General features: G+C 40.8%; 1 protein-coding gene across 1 annotated transcript; it reads right to left on the bottom strand.

Annotated features, from left to right (window-relative positions):
• Nucleotides 1-9: 9 nt before the first annotated feature.
• CSRNP1 (cysteine and serine rich nuclear protein 1) lies at nt 10-27905 on the bottom strand. Its single transcript, XM_089673137.1, has 5 exons — nt 27765-27905; nt 10476-10651; nt 7188-7447; nt 5895-6191; nt 10-5485 (listed from the first exon to the last, which is right to left on the bottom strand). Exons 2-5 carry the CDS (start codon nt 10630-10632, stop codon nt 4460-4462), a joined length of 1740 nt encoding a protein of 579 aa, XP_089529263.1. The 5' UTR covers nt 10633-10651; nt 27765-27905; the 3' UTR covers nt 10-4459.

Here is a 27905-nt window from a genome sequence, read left to right on the forward strand (position 1 = left end):
GACAAAGCATTTATTTTTAAGATTTTTATTGTAAGTGTAATGAATATTTTCTTCATATTGCTTTAATGAAATGACATACAGCAGTTGCAGATATTCTCATTGCTGATAAAAAACAAAAAAACTCAACAGTATTTACAAAAACTGCTAAAGATAGCAATTGTGAAAGAGGTTTGATAGTTACAAGCCGTGTCAATAAATACCCAGGGCAAATAGACAACACAGATGAAACAAAATACAATCTTATGCATGGCTTTTGGCACAAAACAAATAAATTAAATGCACATAGTATGAAGGCAGGATATTTAATTTACCTTAAATTATATATGTAATGCAAAAGTAACCCAGGAATGTTGTAACAAAAAAATTAGTGCCAATAAATACAGTGAGTACCAGATCATTCTTGTCAGTATGTTAGAGACCGAGTAAAACCCATGAATGCCTGCTAAAACTAAAGTTTTAATATGCTGTCAAGACCGGCCTGTCAATACTGGAGTTATCTACATTTTAGCAGGAATGTTTTAACACTTGAAATACTAAGCGACATTATTAAATGCCGGAGTGGTAGAACAGGCCTTTGCAAAACCATGTTCCCATAGTGTTTCACAATACCATTAGAACAGTGCACCCCTTCAGTTTGGCTTCGAACTAGACAGCATATTTAAAGACAGTAACCGATTGGCTCATTAGACAAATTCAAAAACGCAATGGGCAAGTATACATAGTAACTCATAGCAATCACTAGTTTATTTGGATCAGTTTAGAGCAGTTGGTACAATAAAAAAAAAAAAATGACCTTCAGTTGGCCATTGTTTTATTACGCAAAGGTCATTGATGAAGAGTAACATTGCACTCATCACATACACAAAGCCAAGAGCCATCTTGTGAGAAGGATTAGTTGTCAAAACAAGCTGCGAAAACTAGTCCACAGCATTCACAATACAGACCTCCACCGTGTGTCCATGACAGGTGCACTTTAAAGGAGCTTTCAATGTTTAGTGTAAGCCCAGCAAGGCTTCAGACAATTTACATAGCATCTATGGTCAACCAAACAATGCAAATGAGTCTATAGGATGGACAAAGCGTCCAGTTATAAAAAGCAGCCAATCAAAATGTACTTTTATTAGCTGCCCATGCTTGACTGTTAAAAGCTGGATATCTGCTGGCTGATATGATCACTGTATGTCACAGCTCTGACTTGTATAAGCACAGTAAAGTTCTTTTTACCTATATATCCAAGACATAGCTAAACTCTAATGAAGCAAGTATTTGCGCAAAAACCCTCCTTCTCCCAGATTGTGGTTTATTCTGTTTTTTTGGGCAGTGATTAAAAAGGCATGATGTTTCAATGTGTACTTACTAAGAACTGGAGTTATTTTCCCACATTCACCAATGAGATTAAGATTTTCAGGGCAGAATTAATCTAATTGGTGGTCTTGGGGGGAACAGATGCCCTATGTAAGAAATGGTCACTGCTCCAGAACTAGCAGGACCAAAAGCAATGAAAAGCTTCTTCCATTCAAAGTCTTTGCTTTACATAGCATATTATTACACATGGCCAGGTCTGGCATATGTGAATAATGTAAATCCTTTAGCTTCTTGATGGGCTGAAGCAAGCTGGTACTGGCAGTTTCTGACCAAATGTATTGGTTTAGTGAAAAGATGAAGCACATTTTTTACATGCTGTACATGAAAGGACACATTGGTACAAACATAACACCGGCATACAAAAGTAGTGCAGGCAAAGGCACTTGTGTGTATCACTTGAATAAGAACCATGTCTAAATACTATTTCACCACAATGAAACTTTGGGCCTGATGTATCCAAGTGTCTCTACTAAGAATCAAGTTACTTCCCATCAGGCACAAGCCAGGCTCAAAAGCTTTCACTGCTGTTTGGACTGTTGGGAAATAATTCTATCCTGAATAATGACACTTTTATACAATCTGGACCTTATGGTTTATCTAGTAACAAGAAGCATTTGTTGCAGTAGGTGACACTAAATCAGCCTTTGCTGGACTAATATCATGGCAGTCAAAATCATGTTGGCGTCTTGCCTTAGGGCAGGGGTCTCTAAACTTTCTGAACAGAGGATTAGTTTACGGTCTTTCAGGATTTGGGAGGGAGGGGCAGATTGTGGCCAGTGGTAGTAGAAAATGTGCCCCATCAACATTTCCCAATAAATGGTGTCAGCTAGAAGACTAGTGCCCCAAGGGCCAAATACAGGCAAGCAAAAGGGCCACAGTTTGGAGACCACTGCCTTAGAGCACACTTACTCCAGGTTACTAGGCAAACCTCAACATTTACATTTGGCACACTGCTCAGGCTGTAGGAAATAAAAGCAAAACATCACTGCCTCAATGCTGTATTACCCACCTAACAATGGCTCATTACTCAACATGTGCAAACTTTTTTTTTTTAGAAAATGCAACCAAGATAAGGAATCACCTTGTGCGTGAATGGAACAATGCCTTAATGCCAAAATGGGATTCCTGAGCTCTGACAAAATGTTTTAATTACAAAAAAGGTCTGAATTAAAATAAGGAGCGTAGTTGCACTTTCAATTTGGTTATCTTCCAATACTGCCCTGCTAAGCAGGACATTGTTCACAGTAGCCAATTAGGTCACAAAATAGGAAAAAAAAAAAATATATATATAGTCTACAAACTGGTAACTTTAGCGAGCTGGACGGTCAAAGTATTAGGATGGTTTGTAAATTCCTTGCGATAGTTTTTCACAGCACTAGATAACCTTTAGAGTACAGTCAAAAAAGAAATACAAAGCAGAGTTACATAGTTCTTGGTCTCTGGCCCTATTGAAACATGTTTTATAATTTAAAAATATATAAAACACACTTTTATTACTTAATCATCCCATAAATGTTCATTTTAATTAACACTCTTACTTAAATATCTGCATTTAAAGCTTAAATATTGTTATATTTCATTTAAATACAAGTGGATTGTAGAAACCAAAAAAATCCATTTGACAATGTATTTAAATGACTGAAATAAATAACTTTGTTTTACATAACACATAACCTATATTTAAAAGAAATAATATATATAAATAGCCTGGGTCATATATTACTGTGGAATATAAAATGAGTCCACCTAAAAATCATGGCAATTTAAATTTTTCTTCTATTCCGGCTCTGTAGTTATTTTACCATTGCAGTGACTTTGCCAAGTTGGTGGATTTCTTGGCATGAACATCCAACCAACTGCATAGAATTGTATGGCCTTATCCCTAGAAGCTTCAAATAAATATGAATAATTTATGGTAAGATTAAATAACTGAAATCAAACATATAGGAAAAAAATTATATTATATGGCTTGTAAGTGGAACTCAATACTGGGACAAAACTTGAAAACTACGAAGATATTTTTGACCAAAGAAAAAAATAAAAAATGGAACCGCCCACTAAATCCTTGTGCTTGTTGATGTTGTCAGTGGCATTTATCAATGGCAACTCCACATAGTGGAATTGATGTATGGGAGCACTGGAAAGCAAGTGCAAGGTACATAACACATTCAGCTTCACATACCTACGTATAAAACGTCCCTGCATCTTAGTCCCAGCCTTCCTCTTTCAAGGTGTTTGAAAGATGCTCATAAAACTTTGCTGAAATCAGGTAAAAAAAAAACAGCTAAAAAAGGAAGGCACAGACTTGCACGTCACAGAAGTGGTCTGGACCAGGAACATGAGCATTGTGGTGCCATGTGCACATTAAAGTCACATGTCTCTTTATCAATCTGCTCTATATAGTGGACATATCTTGATAAATGACTGCTGCTGTGATATTGCACTTTTACAATGCACAGAACTAAGGGGGGGTGTAAGAACTGAACACTTGTACAGAAATCAGAAAATATTAGGCTATAAATAATGCAGATATATTATGGAAAAATATGATTGTACTCATAATACATCTGAGGTATTTCCAATTTAAATAAAAAACTCTTGCTAGTTCAAGCTTCAGACTCATTCCTGGAATTTGCAATAAATAAAACAGCTCTATATAAAGTCTGTGTTTTTTTTTCTCCATTTTTCCTTGTTTTCTGTAAACCCGAGTAGTGCACACTACTTCTGCAAATATTTCTCAATTTTACAATAAATACATGAATAAAGTTTATCTTAAAAGCACTGAACAGATGGAAGTTTTTGCACTCCCATCCATAAAATAGTTGTTCACAGGTCTACAAACAAATCACAATTCTTCAGGTTTATATACAAGCAACTTCTAAAAAAAAAAAAAAAAAAAAAAGAATATATGTATATATTAGTTCAAAATCGATGTGTAGTAAACAGTTTACTGTGGCAGTATTCCAAAATGTGTATTCCCCAATATAAAGACCAAAAATATTTGTATCCATGTAAAAACATAGAAACATTTCAAATTTTTCATTGTAGTAATGTCTCTGCAATATGCCACAGATGGGATTCAGTAATCCACTGTTTACGCTATAAGCGATTCAAAAGGAGATGGCGATTTTAAGGCATCTTCTAAATATTGATTGTCACCAGAGGATTCCGAGGAGCTAATCAAAGATTCTAAGAAGCTTGCAGTTGCGTCTGTCGCTGGTGGAAATCCAGGAAAGAATGTTAATAGACACTGCTGAGAACACAAATTATCATATTCGCTTAACGAATTGTAAAGAGGTCCAAAATTGAAATCTGGTTCATCAGGCAAGTCAAAATTTTCTGAAGAAAGGCTGATATCCATATAGTTTTTTAAGAGTGGCTCTCCTTGTGTCACAGTAGAATCAGTAGAGACGGCCACAGATACCCCATTGTTCGAAAAGCAATCTGCGCCTTGGTTTGCGTTTTCATCTACACATTTTGTAACGTTCGATAAGGTGTTTGAATACACCTCACTATTGGATTTTTCGGAACTAGAAAGGGACTCGTAAACCTTGTCACAGAAAAAATCCGTGCTATGAAAAAAACTTAAGTTGTCCTGGCAGTCACTGCTGTTTTCCTCGTACTCTGAATCATTGAAATGAAGAATCCTAGCAAGATAGTCTTCCTCCAAGTCTGACTGGGATTTATCAGATGAAGAGGCAAGTTCATAAGGACCTTCAGAGACTTCACTCTGAGAAGAGGAACTTGAACTGTCTGTGGTGTCACTACTACAACTGTTCTCATTTGCTGGTTCCAAGTCTACATTGAAATGATAAGGGGATGACGTTGGGGAATTAGAGGCGGAGGAACTGGTGGATGTGGTGGTAGGAACAGTCCTGTCATCATCTTCTTCTTCTTCACTGTCCTCAAGTGATGAACACCCAAAGGAATCAAATTGTTCACTGCAGGTTACGTCGGTCTCATCGTGTCTTTCATTATTTTGATTCTTTTCCTCAAGCTCAAGCTTCATAACCGTATGGATAAAATGGGTCTGCACACGGGATGAATTGAATTCTACTCTTCCATTTGGGTTTCCACAACCATCCTTTGTACATCCACATGGAAAAGTGGAATGATCCCTCTGAAATGATAAAAAGCACATGTTCCTTTACTGAATGATTCAAAACGGTTTCAGTACAAAAATAAGGCTGCTAAAACTTACAAACCCACCTATGAGGGCCAACAAAGTAGACATATCCCAGTATATGAAATGATTTCTCCCTTGGCACACAGTTTTTGGTATATTGCCCAAAATGATACAGCACATAACCCCATTCCAACTGTTGTTGGCTGTTTAATTTAGGCTCAGGAAGAGAAAATGGTATCTCCTAAAGCTAACATTTTAAATATATAACATCAAAAATGTATAAGAAACAAAATACTTCTTTGAACAAAATGTACACAGTCAAGTGCAGTGCAAAGGCCGTCTTTAAAAAAAACAAAAAACTGTGATTTTGGTGTGAGAACAATTTTTGCAAGCCCATACTAACCTGACATTTAATTCCTGCCAAGTAACAGCTGCAAGTTTCTGGATCACAGAAATCCTGGCAATCACAGCCGCATTGTTCTCGTGACTTCCGGATTTCATTAAGCTCATACTTTTCCGTTTTGTCAATCTTTTTTACACCTTCTCGTTTGAGCAGTGCCCTTCGTTTTTTGGCAGGGTACATGCGAGGACTGAAACCATCTTCAATCTCTGCATTGGTCATGTCGATATCTTCATCACAGATGTCATCTATGCTGAGGTTATTGGCCTTTTCTGACTCTATTGTACCGTTCATTGTAAACTGTAAAAGAGAAACGTGAAAGTAAGTGCAACCGTAGGAATATGAGATCCATATTAGTACAGCAAAGAAAACAAGGATGACCAGTGAAAGTCCCAATATAAATAAATAAAACTGCACAAAGATCAATGGTGTGTAGCCACTCAAGGCCACTAATCAGATTGGACAGACGAACACTTTTTCTCACTAGTTTCTAGGAGCTGCTGAAATTGGCAGCAGCTGTTGCTCTCTTCATTAGGGTATTAAATCCTTGGCCAATTGTAAAAAAAACACAACTACAATCATTTACCTCCCAAAAGGGAATTGGAAGCTTTGAAAAAAGGAAGAAGGAGCTATTGCTATGAAGAGAGCATAGCTGGTCATTTTAGCACGAGTGTGCAAACCAATACAAGCAACCTGCAAGATACCTCTGTGACCTGACCCACCACAGATTGGGGTTGATTTACTTAAACTGGAGAGTGCAAAATCTGGTGCAGCTGTGCATTTCAGGTTATACTGTCAAAGCTTAATTAACAAGCTGATTGACTACCATACACAGCTGCACCAGATTTTGCATTCTCCAGTTTTAGTCCTCATGCACACTGGACGTTTTTACGGCTGCTGTTTTTTGGCTTGACGTTTTTTCCTAAAGCCAGTAAACTCCCATGTCCATGCACAGACTAATCAGCATTGTTTTTTGGCAGGGGTGTTTTTTTTTTGGCTGTAAAAAAACCCAGGACTAGTGGGTTTCTATGAGTTTTTTAGCTGTAAAAACAGTCTAATGCTGAAACACAGCAAACCGGTGTTTTTGGACTTTTTTGAGCAAAAAAATAATTTTTGATAAACAAAACCCGCTAAAAAACATGACTTTACACAGTTAATGTTATCGGCGTTATTAATATGCCCAGTGTGCATGGAGCCTCAGAGATTCAACCCCATTGTGTGTCAGAAATACATCCAAACCCCCCCCTCCCCATCTGGAGTATATGTGCAGGGAAATATTGGTTCATCAAAACTTACCATATTTTTTAATGCCATCAGCTTCTCTTCTTTTAAGCGCTCCTTTAATTTCTCCCTGCGTCGGGTCAACTGTTCCCTTGAAAATTCTTCCATAGTAAATTGCCGGCTATAGCTGTGTTTCCGCCGCATGCCCAGAGTGCAACCACCCCGGCTCGGCACACTCGTAAACCCTTGGCATCGCTGGAAGTAGAACACGACCACCCGGTCAAAATGTACTTTGTTCTTCTTTGCAAGTTTTGCTTTCTTTAAAATGGATACAGCTGTAGAGAGAACAGAAATATATAAATATTATATACAAGAGATATATATATATATTTATTTATACTTATTAGATGCATAGTTCTAATAAGCATGTGACAGTTACATGAAAAGAAAAAAAACTACACCAGTAGCGCAGATTAAAGTTGAACCGCCAATTGGCAAATAGTATGACTTTTAACTACATTATGCGAACAGAACTTTGAAAAAGGAAGTTCACACTATTTTTAAATTCAGATCCTTCCACAGATAACTACATCTCTTACAACCACTTTTTTTATTTTTTTTTTTTGCTACTGCTTATTTGCCCAAAATAATCACTGAAGTTGTGTCTCACCTACCTAATCTATTCAGCTTGAAAAGGATGGTTGTCAGAGCACTTGTTACCCACTCCCTTGTTCACTACAAAGGATCTTGGCAGACAGCCAGTCCTAGTGTTTGCAGCTCCCAGTTAACTGGTGTCGCAGTGAACTGATCATTTCAAATCTTGTTTTCATAATGAGAGCAGAGAGCCTGCCAGTCATCAGATGTGCGCTAGTTGGCTCATATCAGACAAACACTGATGGCTTTAGGTGGAATAGCCTTTTATCCTGTTTCATGACAGGTCCTATATTTGGTCATTTTCCAGATGCGGACTGCTGGCTGGCAAGGCATGCTGGAACAAAGTAGCTGAAGCATTCTGGTTTTAAAGAGTATCTCAACTCTAAACCAAACAATGTAAGCAAGCGCACAGCAGAAACAATACATTCCCTTTACAACTGTCTGCTCTTTTAAAGAATTGTTGCAATATATATATATATATAGTCATTTGGAGAGCCACCCTCTGGTCCTGCTGTATTTGGCCATACAACCTCTCCACTAGACAGGCAGAAGGAAGCTCAAAACATCAGGTTTCCTTACTATCTTTACTTTTTAGTTTGGAGGAAAGAAAAAAAGAATGCAAAAATACACACAAGAAATCTAGTGCATGCAACTGTGAAATCATGGTGGAAGGACAATAAACACAAGAGTATCAGGACGGCTGACAGCAAAATGTGCAAAAACCCATTCAGAAAACTCAGATTTCACCAGATCTAGTTCCTATGGGTTACTGCACCCTGCACACAGTTGCTCTTAGCAATAAAGGCTTACTAACAAGGCAATGGCCAATATGAAATGTAATACAAGCTCTACCCATTCAACTTTTCCAGGCTGACCAATGGAAAGTGGCTAATGTCAGGGGATTATGAAAAACTTTTAGAGAGCACTCTACAGTAATGAGCATGACTTGTGTGTTCCGGGATTATATATTATACTCTAGAATCCAAAGGGGGAAAGCGCTCTGTGTGTTTACTCAGGTGCTGAAGAGTTGACATCTTTACTGCTGCAGTTACGGAAACTATGCAGATTATTTAAAGACCAGTTTACAATCATACTGCACAGCAGCTGGGATGCAAGAGGTTAGCCGACTCCAGAAAACCAGCCTGATTTGCCAGCAGATTTTGTTCGAATGGGAGCACAAATACAGGACTGGCTTATCAGCTACATGCAAATGACTTTCCAAGGCTGGGCATTTAAACATGAAGTCCAACAAGGCACTTTAGGAGTCTGCTTTAAGCATTTTAATGTAAAGTTACTAATGAAGACACATGACGAGTTTCTAGAAGTTAAAACTAGCTCATCAATACCGGTTTATGAAAAAGGAAAAAAAATACCAAAACAACAACAGTTGGTGGAGAGAGTGCTGCCATTTTCGACAGCAGTGGTCTCCAAACTGTGGTCCGGGGGCCGGTTGCAGCCCTTTGATTGCCTTTATATGGCCCTTGGGGCACTATTCCTCCCACTGATATGAGACACCATTTCTTCCACTAACACCAACATTGGGACATATTTTCTCCCACTGATATAAACTACAGAACACTATTACTAACACAAAAGATGAAAAGTGCACTTTTCCTCCCACTGGTACCATCATTGGGGAATGGTTCCTACCACTGACAACAATGAGGCATAATTCCATCCACCGATATAAAATATAGAGCACTATTGCTCCCACTAACAATAATATGGGGCAGCACTTTTCTTCCCACTGATACCATTGATGGTGCACTACTGCCACTGACACCAATGCTGGAGAACTAGTCCTTCCCTGACACCAATGTTGTTGCACCAGTCCTTCCACTGACACCAGTATTGGGGCAAATTTTCTCTTTCATTGATACCAGTGTTGGGGAACCATTCCTTTCACTGACACCTACGTTGGGGCACTATTCCTCTCACTGACAATAATAGGGCGCCATTCCTTCTACTGACAATGATTGGGCACTATTTCTGCTGCATTTTTCACTCCCACTGGTAACAGTCTGGCCCCCTAAAGTCAGAAAACCAAAAAAGCCAGTTTTATTGAAATTTGGCCCCTGCTGAACTGTCCAAATTTTGAGCCATCTAAACCCAGCTCGAGAAGGAAACAAAAATCCTTACCAATTACCAAAGGTGATCTCCAAGCATGACAAAAAAAAAAAATTTACCCCCCCAAGGCTCTCTCCCTCTGGAGCATGTCCCTGCATTAATTTTCTCTCTTTTTTTACTTGTAGTGATAAGCTAGTTTATTACTCCTGGTGATATCACCAATAGGCTTGTAAAAAGGTGTCTAGTTTATTTCTTAATCAGGTAAGCACCCTCACAGAACGACAACCCCCAAGAGCCCTTTGCTACACATTTTATTGGCAGGCTCATGGGAGCTGAAGGTGGCATCAGGAAAGAAATCTCTGTATGCATGCATGCACACACTGACAATACTGGCACTACTGGCTGCAAAGCAAGAGACAGCTTAGGAAGGAATGTGCTCTGTAGTCTAGGAGGAGAGAAGTGCGCACGTCTGACCATGCTGCTTGCAGAAGCAGTGATAGCATTTTTTTTTAAGCTATTACCATGGTTTGGCTCTTCAAAAACACTGCAATGCACACATAAATTGCAGAAGTACCATATACGTTTTCTCTTTCTAAACCAGAATTTAAAAAAGCCTTCAGCAACTAAACCCCATCTACTTACGGGTATAATCCCTAATGATCGGCCTTGGACTGTAGCTGTATTCGTCATCAGATTCCCCTCCTGAAGAGGTGGCAGATGAGGATGGAGATGATGAAGAGGAGGAGTATGTGGAATAGTCTTCCAGGGCCTCATACTTGCGTTTTAGTAACCCGCTCATGGCTGATGATTTCACAGACCTTTTAAAATTAAAAGAAAATTTTTTAAAATTTTTTTTCAGTTTTAAACCATAAAATAACTACTAATAATCATCATCAACATTTTACACACACAAACACGTAAATGCATTCCTGTAACATAGGAAACAAAGATAAAGCTAGACTGTAATAATGCGGCAACTGCTTCCTGTCACTTCCATTCAGCTCCAGCGAGCTCATTTAGTGACAGGAGGAAAAGGAAGAAAAATAAAAAATAAAAAAAAAAATTTGCCTGGTTCTTTAGAGAACACTTTTTGCATGCTGTATGTCCCCAGGGAAGCACACGGGAGGGGGCATAGGACCTTACTAAAAAAAATGCTGAAACACAGATATATTAATAGCACAAAATTGCTCCACCCGGTTTTTTTTTTTTTTTTTTGCTGCCTGAAGATGTATCAATGAAAGTGGGTCTCTAGCAAGGACATTTTATGCCTCCGATCTAATTATGTCCTAGTGCTGCCTCTCTTGTCTACATGGATATCTGCCGTCACAAGGACAAAGTAACCTCTTAAGTGCCAAAAGAAAGCTGCTTCTTACTAGAAATGGAATAAAATATATACATACACAAACACATAGATACATACACACACACAAACACACACACATACATACACACCTAAATGCAGTGCCTGTATCAGCATGGCCAGATGCAGAGTAGAGCAGCAATTCAGTAAGTGATAAGGAGATACGCCGTTTGATGCTTTAATAGAAAGAAAGCCAACCCGTCTCAATGAGGGAGTGAAATGAATCGCCTTGCTTCATCACGATTTTATTATACGCTTACAAGACAGCAGTTTAATATTAGCTTGCATGTAGGAGGGAGCTAGCACAGACATCACGGCACAAGCATTATTTGGAAAGATGACTCAGGGTGACTCAGTGATCTGCCCGTGTTTATCAATCGACGTGACAACAGCCGGGGTATTGTGATGAGCAAGAGTCCAGAAACTTTTACTGCTCTGCTAGTAAGCGTGTTGACGTCAGTGTGGAATGTGTGGTGACGAAGAGGGCTGAGCTCACAAATTACATGGAAGATAGGGGGCTGTGAATGACATCAGGTTTCCTTTCTTTAGAGAACAGAAGTATCAGGATTGTTAGAGAATAATGTTTGGTACTGCAGCTCTCTTCATGACGTGGATTGAAGATGTTAACCCTGACACAGCAACTGCCATCTACAATAGTCTACTTGGCATCCAATTATAATCAAAAGTAAATAAAAAAAAAAAAAAAAAAAAAAAGTATGTACTACATATACCTGTAAGGTTAACCATTTCATGCAAGCTTTGCGTTATAAAAATATAAATCGCTGCTTAACCCCAATGATTTCAGAAGTCAAGTGACAATAGTGATGGTTACAGGTGGCTTCAGAATTCAGCAGATGCCTTTTGACCTGCAACTCTCGTTGCTAGCTGGAAGGATTACATCAGACAGACCACTGCCCCACCTAGGCATTGTAAAGGCAGCGCTATATACAAACATTGATATTCAGACTGCCCAGTCCAATGGACATATGGCTACTCAATAGTCACTCAGATGAAGATAACCCAAGACAGTGAAGGAAGTCACACAACTACTTCTATTGCCCCAAGAGATGTAGACCTACTTGTATGTCAATTTTTCCCCATCAGCAACGTCCAGATGGTGGGCCAATTATCCTTTCACATTACACAAGTTTGCTAGATATTGCATGCCTATTGAGCTCTCCAGAGTGGTAAGCTAGCTTATTTCTGCTGGATCGAAGAATAGGAGCTGCAAAATCATTTTGTGATGTTGTATTGAACTGTATTGTTGCTGTATTGTCTCCCACTATAATGTAAAGCACTGAGCAAACCGCTGGTGCTATATAAATCCTGTATAATAATAATAATAACAATAATAGTGTCAGACTGGTCTTCACTAACCATATTTGGTCTATAGCTGGTCACGTGACTATTTCAGAATATCTTGGCTCATGCATCAATTTTGGCCCTATAGCCATATGCAATTATTCATCCAATACTATAAGTTCCCGAATAACAGAATAAAACACAGTACATGATCCGATCGTTTCCTAATTGCCCAACTGTCTGGTAACCCATCTCTTAAAATAAATATCAGATCCTATGAACAAGTTTTTTACTTTTTATTTTTAATGCTTTTGCAGATGTGGAGTAGTTGCTGAAATTTGTATAATATTTATTGCCATAAGTAGCTTGGAACTGTTCCCCCAAGCATAGAAACATAAGCATACTAGCGGATCATCAGTTGACTTTCTCCAAAAATACCATCCTTATCTTTTAGAACTGGTCAAATCCAGGGGACACGTCCTCCTGTCCCCTTGTGTAACCACTTTACAATCCAAAGACACCTGAAATAGATTTTTTTGTCTATTGCAGGTCTGATGGTTGGAGACATCAAGCACAATATTTAATGCTAAAGAGGGGGTTGCAAATAACATCAGCATCAGCAAACGGAAACTTTAACCAAACCAAAAGCACCGGGCAGGTGATTAAATCTGAATTAGTGCTATATTTGTAGAGTGGGGAAACAGTAAGCTGGTTAATTATTTACAAGTGTGTTATGCGAGACTTGCAATGGCCCTGATGTCTCATTTAATGTACAGCAAGAAGACACTGGCTCAGCTCTGAGGTTTCAGATATTTCCTAATGACAATGCACATTATGGAGTCACTAGGAAAAAAGAATAAAGACATCTATAGTGCCAACTGGTTTGATGGAAATGCCAACATGGGATACCACTGAGAACATTTGACAGTTTCATGGGCAGCTCATAAAACAAGTTTCTCATTAGCTGCTTTGGGCTACACTACTAAGTACTGTAGTAATGCAGGTAGGCTTCAGATTTATATTGGTCATGTGCAAAGAGTAGTAAACTATAGGAAGCACCTGCAGATTTCAATCAGATCAGTGAAAGAGGAATTCTTGTTGTGCCAGGAATTCCTGAATTACATAGGAGCCTCATTTATTTAATAAGAAAACGAGCACAATTATCAACAGTGGCCAGATAGTTTGCACATTTTTAAAACCTAAACCTATTAGTTTCTAGGGTTTACTGTGCTTTTCATTAGGTCACACCACCTGCCTTTTGAACTTGCCGAAAATACTATGGGTACAGAAGGACATTTCTTGCAATTTTGTAGGCTAAACCAACATGCAACCTCTCTTTGTAGGCTACATAGTTGACAAAAATGGCACTAACCCTAAAAAAAAAAAAAAAAAAAAAAAAAGAAGTACAAAAAAGTATAAAATGAATAAAAATCACTAGCAGGCTTCAGTGGATCTTTTTAATGTATTCAAAGATATTTTCACCGGCTGTCATCTTCTTGCAGCCATTGGCCAATGCCTCAGTAGCATACCAAGCAGACCTGTGGTAAGGAAAACCCTTTAAAAACACACCCACCACCCCGCTCTGCAGAAAAATCTCTCCTGTTGACACAGGCCAAGGTTCAAGAGTTCATACACAGCAATTTATAGATCAGCGTGTTTTACTGCACAAGCCAGCATATGTACTAAAAGGAGGGATCTGACTGCCTCTAGGCCGCTATTACAGTATGTAAAAGGTGCCATAAACCTGACCTGACTACCACAGGGAACAAACACACCAATTTACCTTGAACACACAAAACAAGGTAATTCCCCCGCATCTATTTACCACTGCATGTTCCTGGGTTTCCAAGGTCTACCCAACACAATGTTTGTAAACAAGTGGCTAAGTGTTTCAGCCAAGCGTGCAGTACTCAACCTAGCAATAAAAAGTACACATGCAAATTTGACTAAGCACACGAATGTACACAAAATGTACGTCATGCCCCCCCCCCCCCCCCCCAAAAAAAAAGATTTTTTTTTGAAAAGCAAAAAAAAATAAATATGCTAATTATAATGTATATAAAAATATAAAAGCAAAAAAAATAAAAAATTCTCCCCTACAGCAGCTGGTGGTTCTGTTCCCCCGGACAGACAGCAAGCACTCATCAAATCTACAGGGTGGCCTTCCCTCTTTACACAGAACCTTAGCCAGGACACTTAACAGCTGGACCAACAATGGCTAAATCTTCCCACTCCGGTGGAATGCAACCTGTCCCACCTCAGCATTCTGTACACAATCTGCATGCTCTGTACCAGCACTCTTTATTACAGTGTCTCCTACCATTTTAATGTATACATTATAAAAATCACCACTACACAAATATTACCCTGCATGAATCAGGTCACTGCTACTGACCTTACAAATTCCCCACACATATAATAGGAGCGGTGTGGCTTTCTGATGTTATGCCGCAATTGTTTCCCACTGAATTATGTATGGTAAATTGTTGCCAGATGTTTTATGAAGTGGCTCTAGACTGCACTAGAAAAGACACACTGTTAAGCCGCTTTGCTCACGGGGCCGCTACAAAGTGAACACAGCGAGAAATTATCAGAGAGAGCCAGTGGCCAAGTGTCACCCGAGCTTTGAATGAAGGGGTCGCTTGAGGACGTTGGGGCCTAAAGTAACTGCCACTTCAGCTTCTATTTTAGAAAAAACACCTGATGTCTTTCAAGGGCAGCATTGTTTCAGTGTCAGATTAGAAGATTACAGCACTGCTTGATATTGGACTTCTTGCATGTGTAAAAGTCCAAGTATAATTTTACACTAACAGTTTCATAGAATAAAAAAGGAAAAAAAATGATAAAGTAATATCTTGTGGCCATACAGTAGGACATGAGGCAGTTTTATTGCTCAGACCCATGTTCCTAAACCATCCTGATAAATGTATCGGATGTACAATGTAACTGTTGTTCAGGCTGCCTGATACTGTACTATGCAACAATATTTTAAATAAAATGCACTGCATTTCACCTGCATAATAATGTTTACTATGCCACTCTATGTATAACTTTCTCAATAATTCTTAGAGTGTCATGATTGTCGAGATCCAATAGAAGGAGTGCGCTTCCTAATAATTAGTCCTCATGCACACTGGACGTTTTGATAACGTCGGTAATGTTAGCGGTGTCAAGTCACGTTAAAAACTTGAGTTTTTCAGCATTAGTGTCTAGCTGCGTTTTCTTGACCAAGAAAAAAAAAAACATTTTTTTGGTCAAAAAACCATCCAAAAACACCAGTTTGCTGCGTTTTTCAGCATTTTTCCAGCTAAAAAAACACTCATCTAGAAACCCACTAGTCCTGGGGTTTTTTTGCCAGCCAAAAACCATTGATTACAGTCTATATGTACATGGACACATAGGATAGCATGCTGGGGGGTTTACTGGCTGTACAAAAACCATCAAAAGCTAAAAACAGCTGCTGTAAAAATGTCCAGTGTGCACGAGGACTAAAGATTACATGTGATATTACTAGGGGTGGGGTCTGAGCAGGTCAGCTAAGGTCTAACAAAGGACAGCAATCTGTCAAATGAGTACAACGCTTATTAAAGCGGAACTTCACCCTCAGTCAACAGTGACTATTTTTAATGCTTATGCTACTAGAATCGGTAAATGGATAGGAAAGTATATCATATTTACTAGTTTTAATTTTTTTTTTTACAATTCTTCAGTTACTTCCTGGTTTTCATGCCTAGGCAAATGATGTCATACATCCCAGGAGTAATCAGGAGTGGAGGGGTTTTCTTAGCCAAGCACACCCTCCTGTCTGCATGCCTGAGCTAAAGGCAGATAAATTACAGAAAGTAAATGCGACATGAATCTTCTGCCCTTACTCAAGATGACCACAGCCAGAAATGCTAGGGGGTGTTTTCAATTTGATTTCTAAGCAAAAAAAAAAAAAACAAAAAAAAAACAAAAAAAAAAAAAAAAACACAAAAAACATGGATGGATGAGGTTTTTTTTTTTTTTTTTTAAAATATTCAAATCAAACTCATCCATCCATGTTTTTTTTTTTTTTTTTTTTTTTTTTAAATATTCAAAACAAGGAATTAAAACAGTTTTTGGTTTGTGGTGCTCAATTGCAGAAGTTCTGCTGTAACTGTACAGATAGAAAATTAAACACACAACTGCATACAGTAGGTACACCCTCTTTCTTCAGAAGCAAAAAAACAAAAAAATTTAGAATATTCAGTGTACACCTTTTTCCTTCCATACAGAACCAGCAAAAGAATTATAACAAAAATAAATTCTTGAAATAGCAACGCAGGAAAAAAAAAAATATTTAGAGTGTGTCAAGTCCAACATTTTGCTACATACAAGAAGGACTATTTAACTTTATTTTATTTCAGGTTATTAAAAAAATAATCTGCCTCACTTGCCACTGCCAAAAGACATTCTGTTCTTGGCTCAGCCATCTTACTCATCTATTTTACTAAAAACAGCTTTTTGAACAAGTACAAGAGTCGATGGACCAAAACCGCAGGAATTCCAGCCTGGCACCACCACTCCCACTAGACGCTAGGCATTAAAGGTACAGACCCACAAAAATAAGAACCTTACCATTGTGAAACAGGAGGACAGCTTTTCTAAGCATCACTGCTTGCTATTGTAGAATAGAACAACAAAGCAATATCCTTGCTGTTTCATGGTGTTCCTATGACTTTAAGAGTCATGTACAAATGGAGACATTCCAATATATGCTTCTGTATGAGAAACATGGGATGGGAGACCAGGTGTCCGCCAGGAAATGAAATCTGATGCCTTGATTATATGGGAAACTTAATGCAATAAGGCAGGTCAATGTGGTCCTGGGATTTACATAGCGATTCTGGTACATGGATGAGAAACTTTGTATGAGGCTTTTGATTGCATACAAGAAGAAAGATGTGACATGTACTACAATTTCAAGGGCATACTCTAGTGTGAATGGTACCATTGTTTACAGTAGCTGTTGAGGGGTTGCAAAACACCATGTGTGTCCAGAACAGGCGCAGAGAATCAATGGTTTCCCACTGAAAATGGGATTCCATGCCCCAACATGTCTCAGCTTCCATGTCTTTGCTCAATAGGGTCCATAAAAGCTTGATGGCCGCTTTGACAACTGTCAAGAGGATGCAGGAAAAATTAATTTGATCTCTATAGTTAAAAGAGCTAATATAAAACTTTGGTAGTCCATAGAAGATGTGATTTTATTTCCCTCAACCACAGGTTGCAGGAAAGAGGAAAAATAAATAATTGCTCAATTCCACCATAAATGCTGTCAGTGTTGATGGGGTAATCCCACCCGCTGAACCGTCCGAGATTCAAACCATCTATGGCTGGCTTTAGACTTCTTGACGCAAGGCACATCTAGCCGATGTGAATTATACAGGATGTCCATGAACTGGAAGCCTTAGGGATTTACTGTTCCATATTAACCAAAAGAGGGTCAAATAAAGATGACCGGAGTGAACGTGGTCCAGTTGTCTAAAGAAAAAGCTCTGGCTGCCACGAATATTAGTTCAATGTTGGCACTACTTGTCTGTTCTCTGAGTGTTGTACATCAACCTCTGAAAAACAAGTCTGTTGCTAAAAATTTGCATCAAGCTCTACCCTTTACCTAGAGCTAAAAACATCAAGTGTCAAGCCAAACAAAGCTGTTTCTTCAAACTTGACCTTAGAGAGAGGGGCCACCCCAAGCTATACTGCTGTGCCAGAATCTCTAGCACACATTTTGGAATAGTGGGCGTATCCTAGTGAGATGCGAGGTGGGGAATGCATTATACCACTTTCATGTTATTGTAAAAAGGGTATTTCCCCATGTATAGAGGAATCTCAAGAATGCATAGAGCTCTGCTATACCTGACAGTATACACTGTGGAGACTTGACAGCACCACCCATCTTGGCCAACTAGGCCTTGATTTGCAGTGAGTGTTTGAATAATACACTCATTTATCTCCTCTTCACATCACAAGTAATATCTATATTGGTTGATTTAATCCCTGGCTGTTGACAGAACACCAAGCTGGCCCTTGTAGACTTTGATAATGTCAACCTATAAGTGTATCGTTTTGTTGCATGCCTTGCTGTTCATACTGATGGGCAAGCCATTGTAATTGTCATTAGCCTGCAAGAAATCCACTTACAATAGGCCATAAAAGAGAAGCAGAGTGCTGTAAACATTTAAAGAGGTGTGTAAAAACATTTAAACCTCAGGAAGCAAGTAGGAGTCTATGCAGAGCACGCCTTCCTTTCTGAAAGCCAGACACCTGTTTATAGACACTGAAACAGACACGTGCAGCAGCCGCTGGATCACTGAGATGCAAATAGAGAGGAAGGATTAGAGATGTGGTAGAACGGGATCTGCCTGTTAGGAGTACAAGCTCCAGGTTAAGACTTTCAGGCACATTCCCAGAACATTGCATGGTAAAAACTTGCAAATACTAGACAAACCGAGAGAAAAAGAATTACCGAAATAGTGATTTTGCCTAAAAGAAAAAAAATAAATAAAAATGCGCAAAACATGATCAGGCCTCCTAGGAGATAGCCCTCAATATACCTAAATTACCATAAGAACCATTTAAGAGGTAAAACGGAAACATTCCTTTTGAGATGGAACACTATATTATTCCTAGGATAGATTTATTGGCTTGGCCATAAACAAAATTTGCTGTTGGCCTCCTGTAGCTGTACTTAGTTATGGCCTTCATTGCATTTTATGGGTACGGATAACATGTGGGGCTCAACGAATCAAATATACTGTAGCCAGTGGGGGCACATCATATTTCCAACTGCAGGTCACCATTTGAAAGGTTAGTTGCGCCCTCCAGTTACAATGCTGGCTCTTCAATACTATGGTGTCTATATGGCACTGGTGACGAGCTGGAATTGTAATGGTGGTGCCAGGTAAGCAGCAGACAATACCACAAAAACATCCTCCAGATCCATTCTGGATGCATTTCTGCATGTGCTGTAATGCTCTTTATGCATTCCTGTGCACTTTTTTTTAATGTGTTTCTGAATGCATTACAGACGCTTTTTTCCCTCCTTCTTGAGTCATTTCATTTGCAAAACCTTTATTTATATGAAGACAATGCTTTTCTTTTGCTTCCTATCCTGTTTTTTCATTGTACTAGGGTTTATTTTTTAATGAGTCTTTGATGCTTTTTACTGCGTTCCAGTACAGTTCTGCACAGTAAAAAAAAGCAGCATATTGTACTTTTTTTTGGAACTGAAGAGCACTGAATGCACAGCACTGGTGTGAACTATGCCACTGGAACCCATACAATCTACTTTCCATGTTTTTTTGATGCAGAAAAATGTAAGCACTGCACTACATGTGGTGCAAATAGGCCATTTGGAAGGGCTGCTGTGCGCATGTGTCACACAAGGAAACAGTGCATGCACGGTTTCCAAAATGCTCCTTCGTGGAAACCACAAAGTTCCCCCCCACCCCATGTCCCACAAGAGAAATGCGATGAGGCTGCAGGGCAAGTGTGAACCAGGGGTAATAGGGGACCAAGAGAACGCCTGATGGAGCCCATTAAAGAAATTCTATACAGAGGCAATTCCTAGAATGCCAACCTTCCTACAACACGTGTTGATTGGCTGTCTGACTTCAATACTCCCTGAATTCACATACAAGCATGCAGCAAGTAAAGGCAGACTGAAATTACAACTCCTGACCTATACACTATCCAATTCTGGATCAGCATGACAGGCAGCTAGTAATTTTCAGCAATAGCAGCTAACATAATGCTCCTAGTACAGGCTTCCTTTCACAGCTCTATGTGGCCCCAGGCTACCAAGTGGGCATCATTTCTTGATCATCGCATTTTACAAATTGTGATGGCTCACTGCACGGTCACATCTTTTCAAAGCTTAGAATAAAAAAAAAAAAAAAAGCTCTATTCAGAAAGAAACATTTCTAATGCTGCAATCCCCATTCATAAATGACGTATAGTAATGGGGGGGGGTGTTGGAGACTGTATCTCACACTCTGTTCTCAATGTGTTCCAGGTTTATAGGAACAAGCCAGACAGACTGTACTTCAAGTCCGCAGTATTAATCCAAATCCTACCATGCGACCCTAAATCCCAGCAGCTTGTCTGGGTGGATACGAGAAATCACAGTGACAGAACGGAAACAAAGGCTTGCAGAAAGCACAGTTAAGGCAGGCACAGAGCCTGTTACCAGGAATTAAAAAATGGAATATTTCACATGGGAAGATCCTTCATTGTTCCACTTAGAATAGTATTCCAAAGATACAGGGGGCTGACCAAAGGGCACCTTGTTGTGTACAGCACCTGTGAAAGGCAGTGTGCCCTAGACTGCTGGAGAACACAATCCCTCCACTCATCACAGATAAAGAGAATTTTCCCACACAACACAATGTAGTGGAAGTGGGGGGAAGGAACCAATCTAAGGTGGGGGGAGTTTCTAGTGAAGACATGATGGAAAGCGTGTACTTCAGATAAATGCCCATGCACTGCTAATGATTTACAAGAAAACATTTTACCAATTAGTGGAAGACCCATATTGTGCCAATTGTTTGTATATAAACACAAGAAAGAGATTTATGTTAACAATCCTAGCAATGGGAATTCATTCATAAGGCCTTCTGTACATGCAGAAACCTAAAAACGCCACATGTTAGGCAATTCAGGCATTTTTTTTTCTATTTATATAAATGTAACCCATTGTTTTTAATGGGCCTGTACACACAGGAGTGTAAACTTGTGCTGCATATAAAAAAACAGTAGAAAAAAAGTTATTTATTTTTATTTATTTCAGGTACTTATATAGCGCTGTCAATTTACGCAGCGCTTTACATATTTATATTGTACATTCACATCAGTCCCTAACCCTCAAGGGGTGTACAATCTAAGGTCCCTAACTTAATTCATACATACACATACTAGGGCCAATTTACACAGGATCCAATTAACCTACCAGCATGTCTTTGGAGTGTGGGAGGAAACCGGAGTACCCGGAGGAAACCCACGCAGGCACAGGGAGAACATGCAAACTCCAGGCAGGAGGTGCCGTGGCTGGGATTCGAACCAACGACCCTAGTACTGCCAGGCGGAAGTGCTAACCAAAAATTAGCAAGTTACAAAAATTTGTGTTTCTACCCAGTATTTTATTGCATATGTGCAAATTCATATGTATGCGACACTCCCTTGATGAAAAACCAAATAAAACACTAGAACAATTTTTACCACTGTGTACGAATACATGCAAATGTACATGTGTTATACAGCCCATCCTCAGCTTTTTTTTTTTCCTCGCTTTTTTTTTTTTATACCAGGAGTATCTGATGTTCATACATCAGTACCATGTGCAAGTACCAACCAAAAGATTATTGCAGCAATGAATGGTAGCCAGATACCATGTGACCATGACTGGCTAAACTTTGGGCTGCAATTTTATTTATGGCAAAAAAAAAAAGTGTTTTTAATCAATAAAACATCAAAGCGATGTGAAATTTGAACTATATCAGTAGGTCCACTTTAATATGCAAAAAAGAATGGTAGTTAATATGTCACTGTTAGAGCTGCAGGAAAGGGTGACCATCACTTCAGGGAAAGGATGGTATTACTGTGTTGCGTACAATGCACAATTGTCTATTATAACCAGGGAATAATTATCCAATTAAGAACTATAAAATAATAGTTTCTGAATAGGCTCTAATGCAAACATTTTTTTTTACACTGATTAAGAAAGAATAACAAAGACATGGATAAATAAAATCAGGTTAACTACTTTTTTTTTTTTTCTTAAGTCCTGTTTAAACCAAACCTGAGCAATTCAAACTCTATAAATTTGAGCCCGGGTTCACATACATGTAGTGCGGTATATCTCATGCGATTCGCACAGGAACCACACCACATTCCTGTGCAAATCACATGCAATTTGTGTGCGGTGTGATTGGAGCCATACATTTTGTATGGCTCCAATTGCACCGCACCAAAACCAAGCAGAACCCTTTTTTTGGTCTGCAATAGAATTGGATAGCATGGGTATTCACACCTATGCGATCCGATTCTGCACATCGTACCGTGTTTTGCGGACCGCTTTTGGGGTGTTAACTTAACATACACACCTGTAGCGGTTCACCTGAACGGGGTGCGATTCTGATGTGGTGTGGAATTTGCAGAAAACACTGCGAATTCCGCATCGCATCAGTGTGAACCAGGGCTTAAAGTCAAACTTAGACTCAGACCCTGATCCTATAGAGCCTCCTTACTGAAGCTGTCCATCACATTTAGTCCTCATGCACACGGGACGTTTTTACAGCTGCTGTTTTTGGCTTTTGTCGTTTTTTTTTCTACAGCCAGTAAACTCCCCAGCATGTTATCCTATGTGTCCATGCACACATAGGCTTTAATCAGCATTTTTTGGCTGGAAACAAACCCCAGAACTAGTGGGTTTCTAAGAGTCTTTTTGGCTGTAAAAAAGCTCTAATGCTGAAAAACAGCGGTTTCGTACTTTTGAGCAAATTTTTTTTTTTTAAAAAATAAAAAAACAAACGCAAATGTGGCTAAACGCTAAAAAAAAAAACCTTGCCTTTTTAACTTGACTTTACACAGCTAACACTACCAGCGTTATTAAAACGCCCATGTTTGCATACATTTTGTATTAAAACGCCCAGTGTGCATGGAGCCTAAAGGGTCTCTAGTGAGATGGGAGGAGGCTGGACAAAGCATCCCTTTCACAGGAAGATTCAAATTTTACATAAAAGGTTGGGTTGTCCATCTCTGGATCTACTCATCAGTGCAGTTTTCACAAGGAGAATCTCTGCTTATGGATGACAAATCTGCAGTTTTGTTTACTTTGAACATCATGCAGTAATAATAGGACGTTCGTCCCTTCAATTACAATTGCATGACATTGCCGAGTGAGCCAGTCACTCTGTGTACCCGTACAAGTGTACCTACTGTACTGCAATCCACAGGAAGAACAGTGCTGACAAGCTGGGAAGTGTTATGTAACACATTGCATTGTTCTCACTGTTCATGCCACAGACACAGCCTGGGACTCCCTGGGACCGTGAAGGGGTTAATGCCCTGGGGGAATGTATTCTCTGTCTGCAGGGATCTCCAGCTTAAAGAAAGGCCATTATCTCACTTCACAGGCTGCAGGAGCAAGCTGCTTAATTAACATCATTATTAGCAAGAGCAAAATGTAGGCTGCTGACCTCTCATTGTGAAAAATGCCCCATTCCCTGGCACTCAAGCAAATTCCATGGCTTCAAACCACCTGACCTAGGATGCCAATTAGCACTTCTGTCTTCCCTTGTCACATGCTTGATCCAGCTCAGAATAAGAAAAGCAAAACGAGCCAGGCAGCTAGCATTTTCAGGAGCTCAGCAATAGTAACCTTTATATTTCTCTACAGGTTTCCTGTAACGCATGCTAAGGAGTCTGTCAAGAAAACTTTTTATGTTTCTGTAAAGACTATGGCAGCTTTAAGACTTTTTTCCTCTCTGCTACCTGTGTACAGTTGAGGACTTTTTTTTTTAACTTTCCCAGAGAGACAACAGGAAGTGAGAGAAAACCTCATCCTACATAGCTGAGGTGGAGAGGGTGTCCCCATTGACAGATTTATGCTCACATCCTGTTCCGGTGACTTTAACATTTTGTATTTCCCATCAGTTTCTGACTCATTGGTCACCAGGAACAAAGAGTGAATCTCCCCAGAGGGGACACAAGACAGCAATAAAGCTTGCTCATGGTCCAAACCCCCCCCCCCCCCACACTCAAAAAAAAGTTTTGATTTTGGATACACTTAACATTTGTAAAGGTGACAAATGTAAGATTGTCTTTAGACAACTGGGGGGTACAACGTTGGAGAGAATGGCCAGAACTACAGAGGAAAAGGGTTTGGGGGTGTAGAGGACTGCAGAATGTGCAAACACTGTGGCCAGGAGTGGGAAACATTAATAGAATAATTGGGGTGTATTATGGGGGGGGGGTCTCCAGCATGAGGAAAGAGGTCATTATTCCTCAATATAGAGTTCTGGGATGCATTAACAGGAGATCACCAACAGGAGGAAGATCCTGATTACTATTATATAGAAGTCTGGGGTGAGTCAGTGGAGGGATCACCAGGTGGAGGTTGTGATCCCCCTACATAGGTCTTTAGTTATCTGTATAGGGGGAATTGGGACCTCCTCCACCCTGCTGGTGACCTCAAGTGATAACTGAAGGCCTATTTAGGGGGATCAGGACCTCCTTCCCCCTGCTGGTGATCTAGTGATCTTTAGTTATCACTGGAGGGGTGACCAGCAGGGGGAGGAGGTCCTGATCCCCATATATACATCTTTAGATATCACTAAAAGGGATCACCAGGTAGAAGAGGGAGGTTCAGCAATGCTCTCCTCCTCTGGTCTCTATCTCCCATGACTATTGCCTCCTGTAGGGGGTGTCCTGTCCCAGGAAGGAGGTCCTGATCCCCTTATATACTGCAGATCCTTAGTTATCACTAAAAAGTATCACCAGGAAGAGCAAGGAGGTTCTCATCCCCCAATATAGATCTTTAGTCATCACTAGAGGGTTCGCAAGGATCAGGAAGGAGGTTCTGATCCCACTATATAGATCTTTAGTTATCACTAGAGGGGGTCGCCAGGAAGAGGAAGGAGGTTCTGAAGCCATTATATGGATCTTTAGTGATCATGAGATGGGTCACCAGAAGGGGGCAGAGGTCCCGATTCCCCTATATAGATCTTAGTGATCACTACAGGGGTCACCAGAGGGAGGTTCAGCAATGCTCTCCTCATCTGGTCTCTATCTCCCATGACTATTGCCTCCTGTAGGGGGCGCCCTGTTCCAGGATGGAGGTCCTGATCCCCCTTATATACTGCAGATCTTTAGTATCACTAAAAATGAGCACCAGGAAGAGCAAGTAGGTACTCATCCCCCAATACAGATCTTTAGTGATCACTAGAGGGGTCACCAGGAAGAAGGTTCTAATACTCCTGTATAGATTGTTAGGGAACACTAGAGGGGTCACCAGAAGAAGGTTCAGCAATGCTCTCCTCCTCTGGTCTATCTCTCATGACTATTGCCTCCTGTAGAGGGCGCCCTGTCCCAGGAAGGAGGTCCTGACCCCCTTATATACTGCAGATCTTTAGTTATCACTCAAAGGGATCACCAAGCAGAGTAAGGCGGTTCTGATCCCCCAATATAGATCTTTAGTCATCACTAGGGGGTTCACAAGGATCAGGAAGGAGGTTCGATTCCCCAATACAGATCTTTAGTGATCACTAGAGGGGTCACCAGGAAGAGGAAGGAGGTTCTGATTCCCCTATATGGATGTTTAGTGATCACTAGAGGGGTCTTTATCTAGACTTCATTTAAATTTGTGGCTGGTTCTGAAGACATCTCTTACAAAAAATAGTTGATATAGAACAGACAATAAAAATAGTGCCAGATCTGAAGAATAATACATATCAGGAATTTATGTATATATGGGGGAACATGTTTAAACATCAAATATACCAGAGAGGTGAACATGGTTCAGGAGAATATTTTTCAATACGAAGCCAAAATCAAGAAGATGGGAACACAACCTCAAACTAGGAAGAAAGTTCACAAACTAACTTTAGAAGTTATTTTTTACCAAAAGAGTAGTTGATGCTTGGAACAGACACCCAGCAGGAGTAGAGTCAGGGAACACAGATCTATAGCTAGAGATACAAATCAGGGACTGTGGAAGGACTTTTCCTGCCATCACTTCTTACACTGATCACCAAGGAGGGAAAATTCCACAGACTGATGAGGTCACTTCCAGCATATCTGCGCTGTGAATCACTCCATGTCATTCCCTCATCCTCTTCCTATTGCCAAACAGGAGGCTGATGATGTCAAAAAGTTGTGTGAACGTCAATGGAGCTCCGACCCTCCCCCGACAGACAGTCCGCCAAAAACTCCCGTGTTCGAGGGCAGGGCGATCAGGACACTACATTCCATGGCCGATCCCTACAGCCCCTGACCGACCCACACTGCCCGATCCCTACAGCCCCTGACCGAACCACACAGGTCCATGTCCGACCCACACAGCCCGATCCCTACAGCCCCTGACCGACCCACACAGCCCGATCCCTACAGCCCCTGACCGACCCACACAGGTCCATGTCCGACCCACACAGCCCGATCCCTACAGCCCCTGACCGACCCACACAGGTCCATGTCCGACCCACACAGCCCGATCCCTACAGCCCCTGACCGACCCACACAGGTCCATGTCCGACCCACACAGCCCGATCCCTACAGCCCCTGACCGACCCACACAGGTCCATGTCCGACCCACACAGCCCGATCCCTACAGCCCCTGACCGACCCACACAGGTCCATGTCCGACCCACACAGCCCGATCCCTACAGCCCCTGACCGACCCACACAGGTCCATGTCCGACCCACACAGCCCGATCCCTACAGTCCCTGACCGACCCACACAGTCCGATCCCTACAGTCCCTGACCGACCCACACAGTCCGATCCCTACAGTCCCTGACCGACCCACACAGGTCCATGTCCGACCCACACTGCCCGATCCCTACAATCCCTGCCCGACCCACACTGCCCGATCCAGCCCTGCCATCACACATCGATCAGCAGATCCCAGGCAGCTGCATTATCAGGCCGGACACCCAGTCGCACCTTATCAGTCCCCGGCACACACAGATAACCGGGACACTTCTACATATTTACTAAACACATACAACTTCCAAAAACACAAAAAACTTCCTACAGGCAGCAGAATATAAAACATACAACTCATCCAACAACCATGCAGAGTAGAGACAGATCACAGATCAGGAACACATTTTAAACAATCACCAGTAGCAGAGTGAAGCCAGATTATTGCACAAAATAAAAACACGATTTCCGATGTACTAATTACTGGAAGTTAAAGAGCCAGCGAAAAGCGGGGCCGCGCTCTGGGTGTGCTTACCGTGGAGTGTCGGTAGAGGGCGGGCTCCGCTCACTCTCCGCGCTCACCCATAGTCAGCTCCGGCTCCATAGACTCACACAGAGCGGCTACTGGATACAAAGTAACAATCTGAGGGAGCGGAGAGAAGAGAGCGGGTCTCCGGGGAGGAGAGAGAGCTGCACCCCGTCCAATTACCGGCCCTACCGGGCACAGCGCCTCTCACTCCAGGAGCAATGCCCCCGATCTCTCTGCCACCTGCCCCCCCTAGTACCATTGCCCCCTGTTGGGGGGACCCCTGTCCCGGGGACACTTACCTTGCCCGTGCTGTTGTCGGTGTGGCTCAGATGCGGGGGGTCGGCGCGGCGCTCATAGTCCGGTGAGGCAGTGGAGTGCAGTGAGTGCTGGGACAGCTCCTCCTGCTCTGACTCCTCTCCTCCGGAGATCAGCCTTTTTCG

This window comes from Staurois parvus, unplaced genomic scaffold (assembly GCF_062004578.1).
Source record: "Staurois parvus isolate SC_StPar_1 unplaced genomic scaffold, SC_StPar_1.0 ptg000136l, whole genome shotgun sequence".
Classification (NCBI taxonomy): Eukaryota; Metazoa; Chordata; class Amphibia; order Anura; family Ranidae; genus Staurois; species Staurois parvus.

Excerpts from the sequence above, each read along its gene's own strand:
- CSRNP1 (XM_089673137.1), bottom strand. The coding sequence starts at position 10,632 with ATGAGCGGGTTACTAAAACGCAAGTATGAGGCCCTGGAAGACTATTCC. Across the intron at positions 7,448-10,475 it reads GATCATTAGGGATTATACCC|CTGTATCCATTTTAAAGAAA; the intron begins GTAAGTAGATGG and ends TTCTCTCTACAG. Across the intron at positions 6,192-7,187 it reads TGATGGCATTAAAAAATATG|TTTACAATGAACGGTACAAT; the intron begins GTAAGTTTTGAT and ends TCTCTTTTACAG.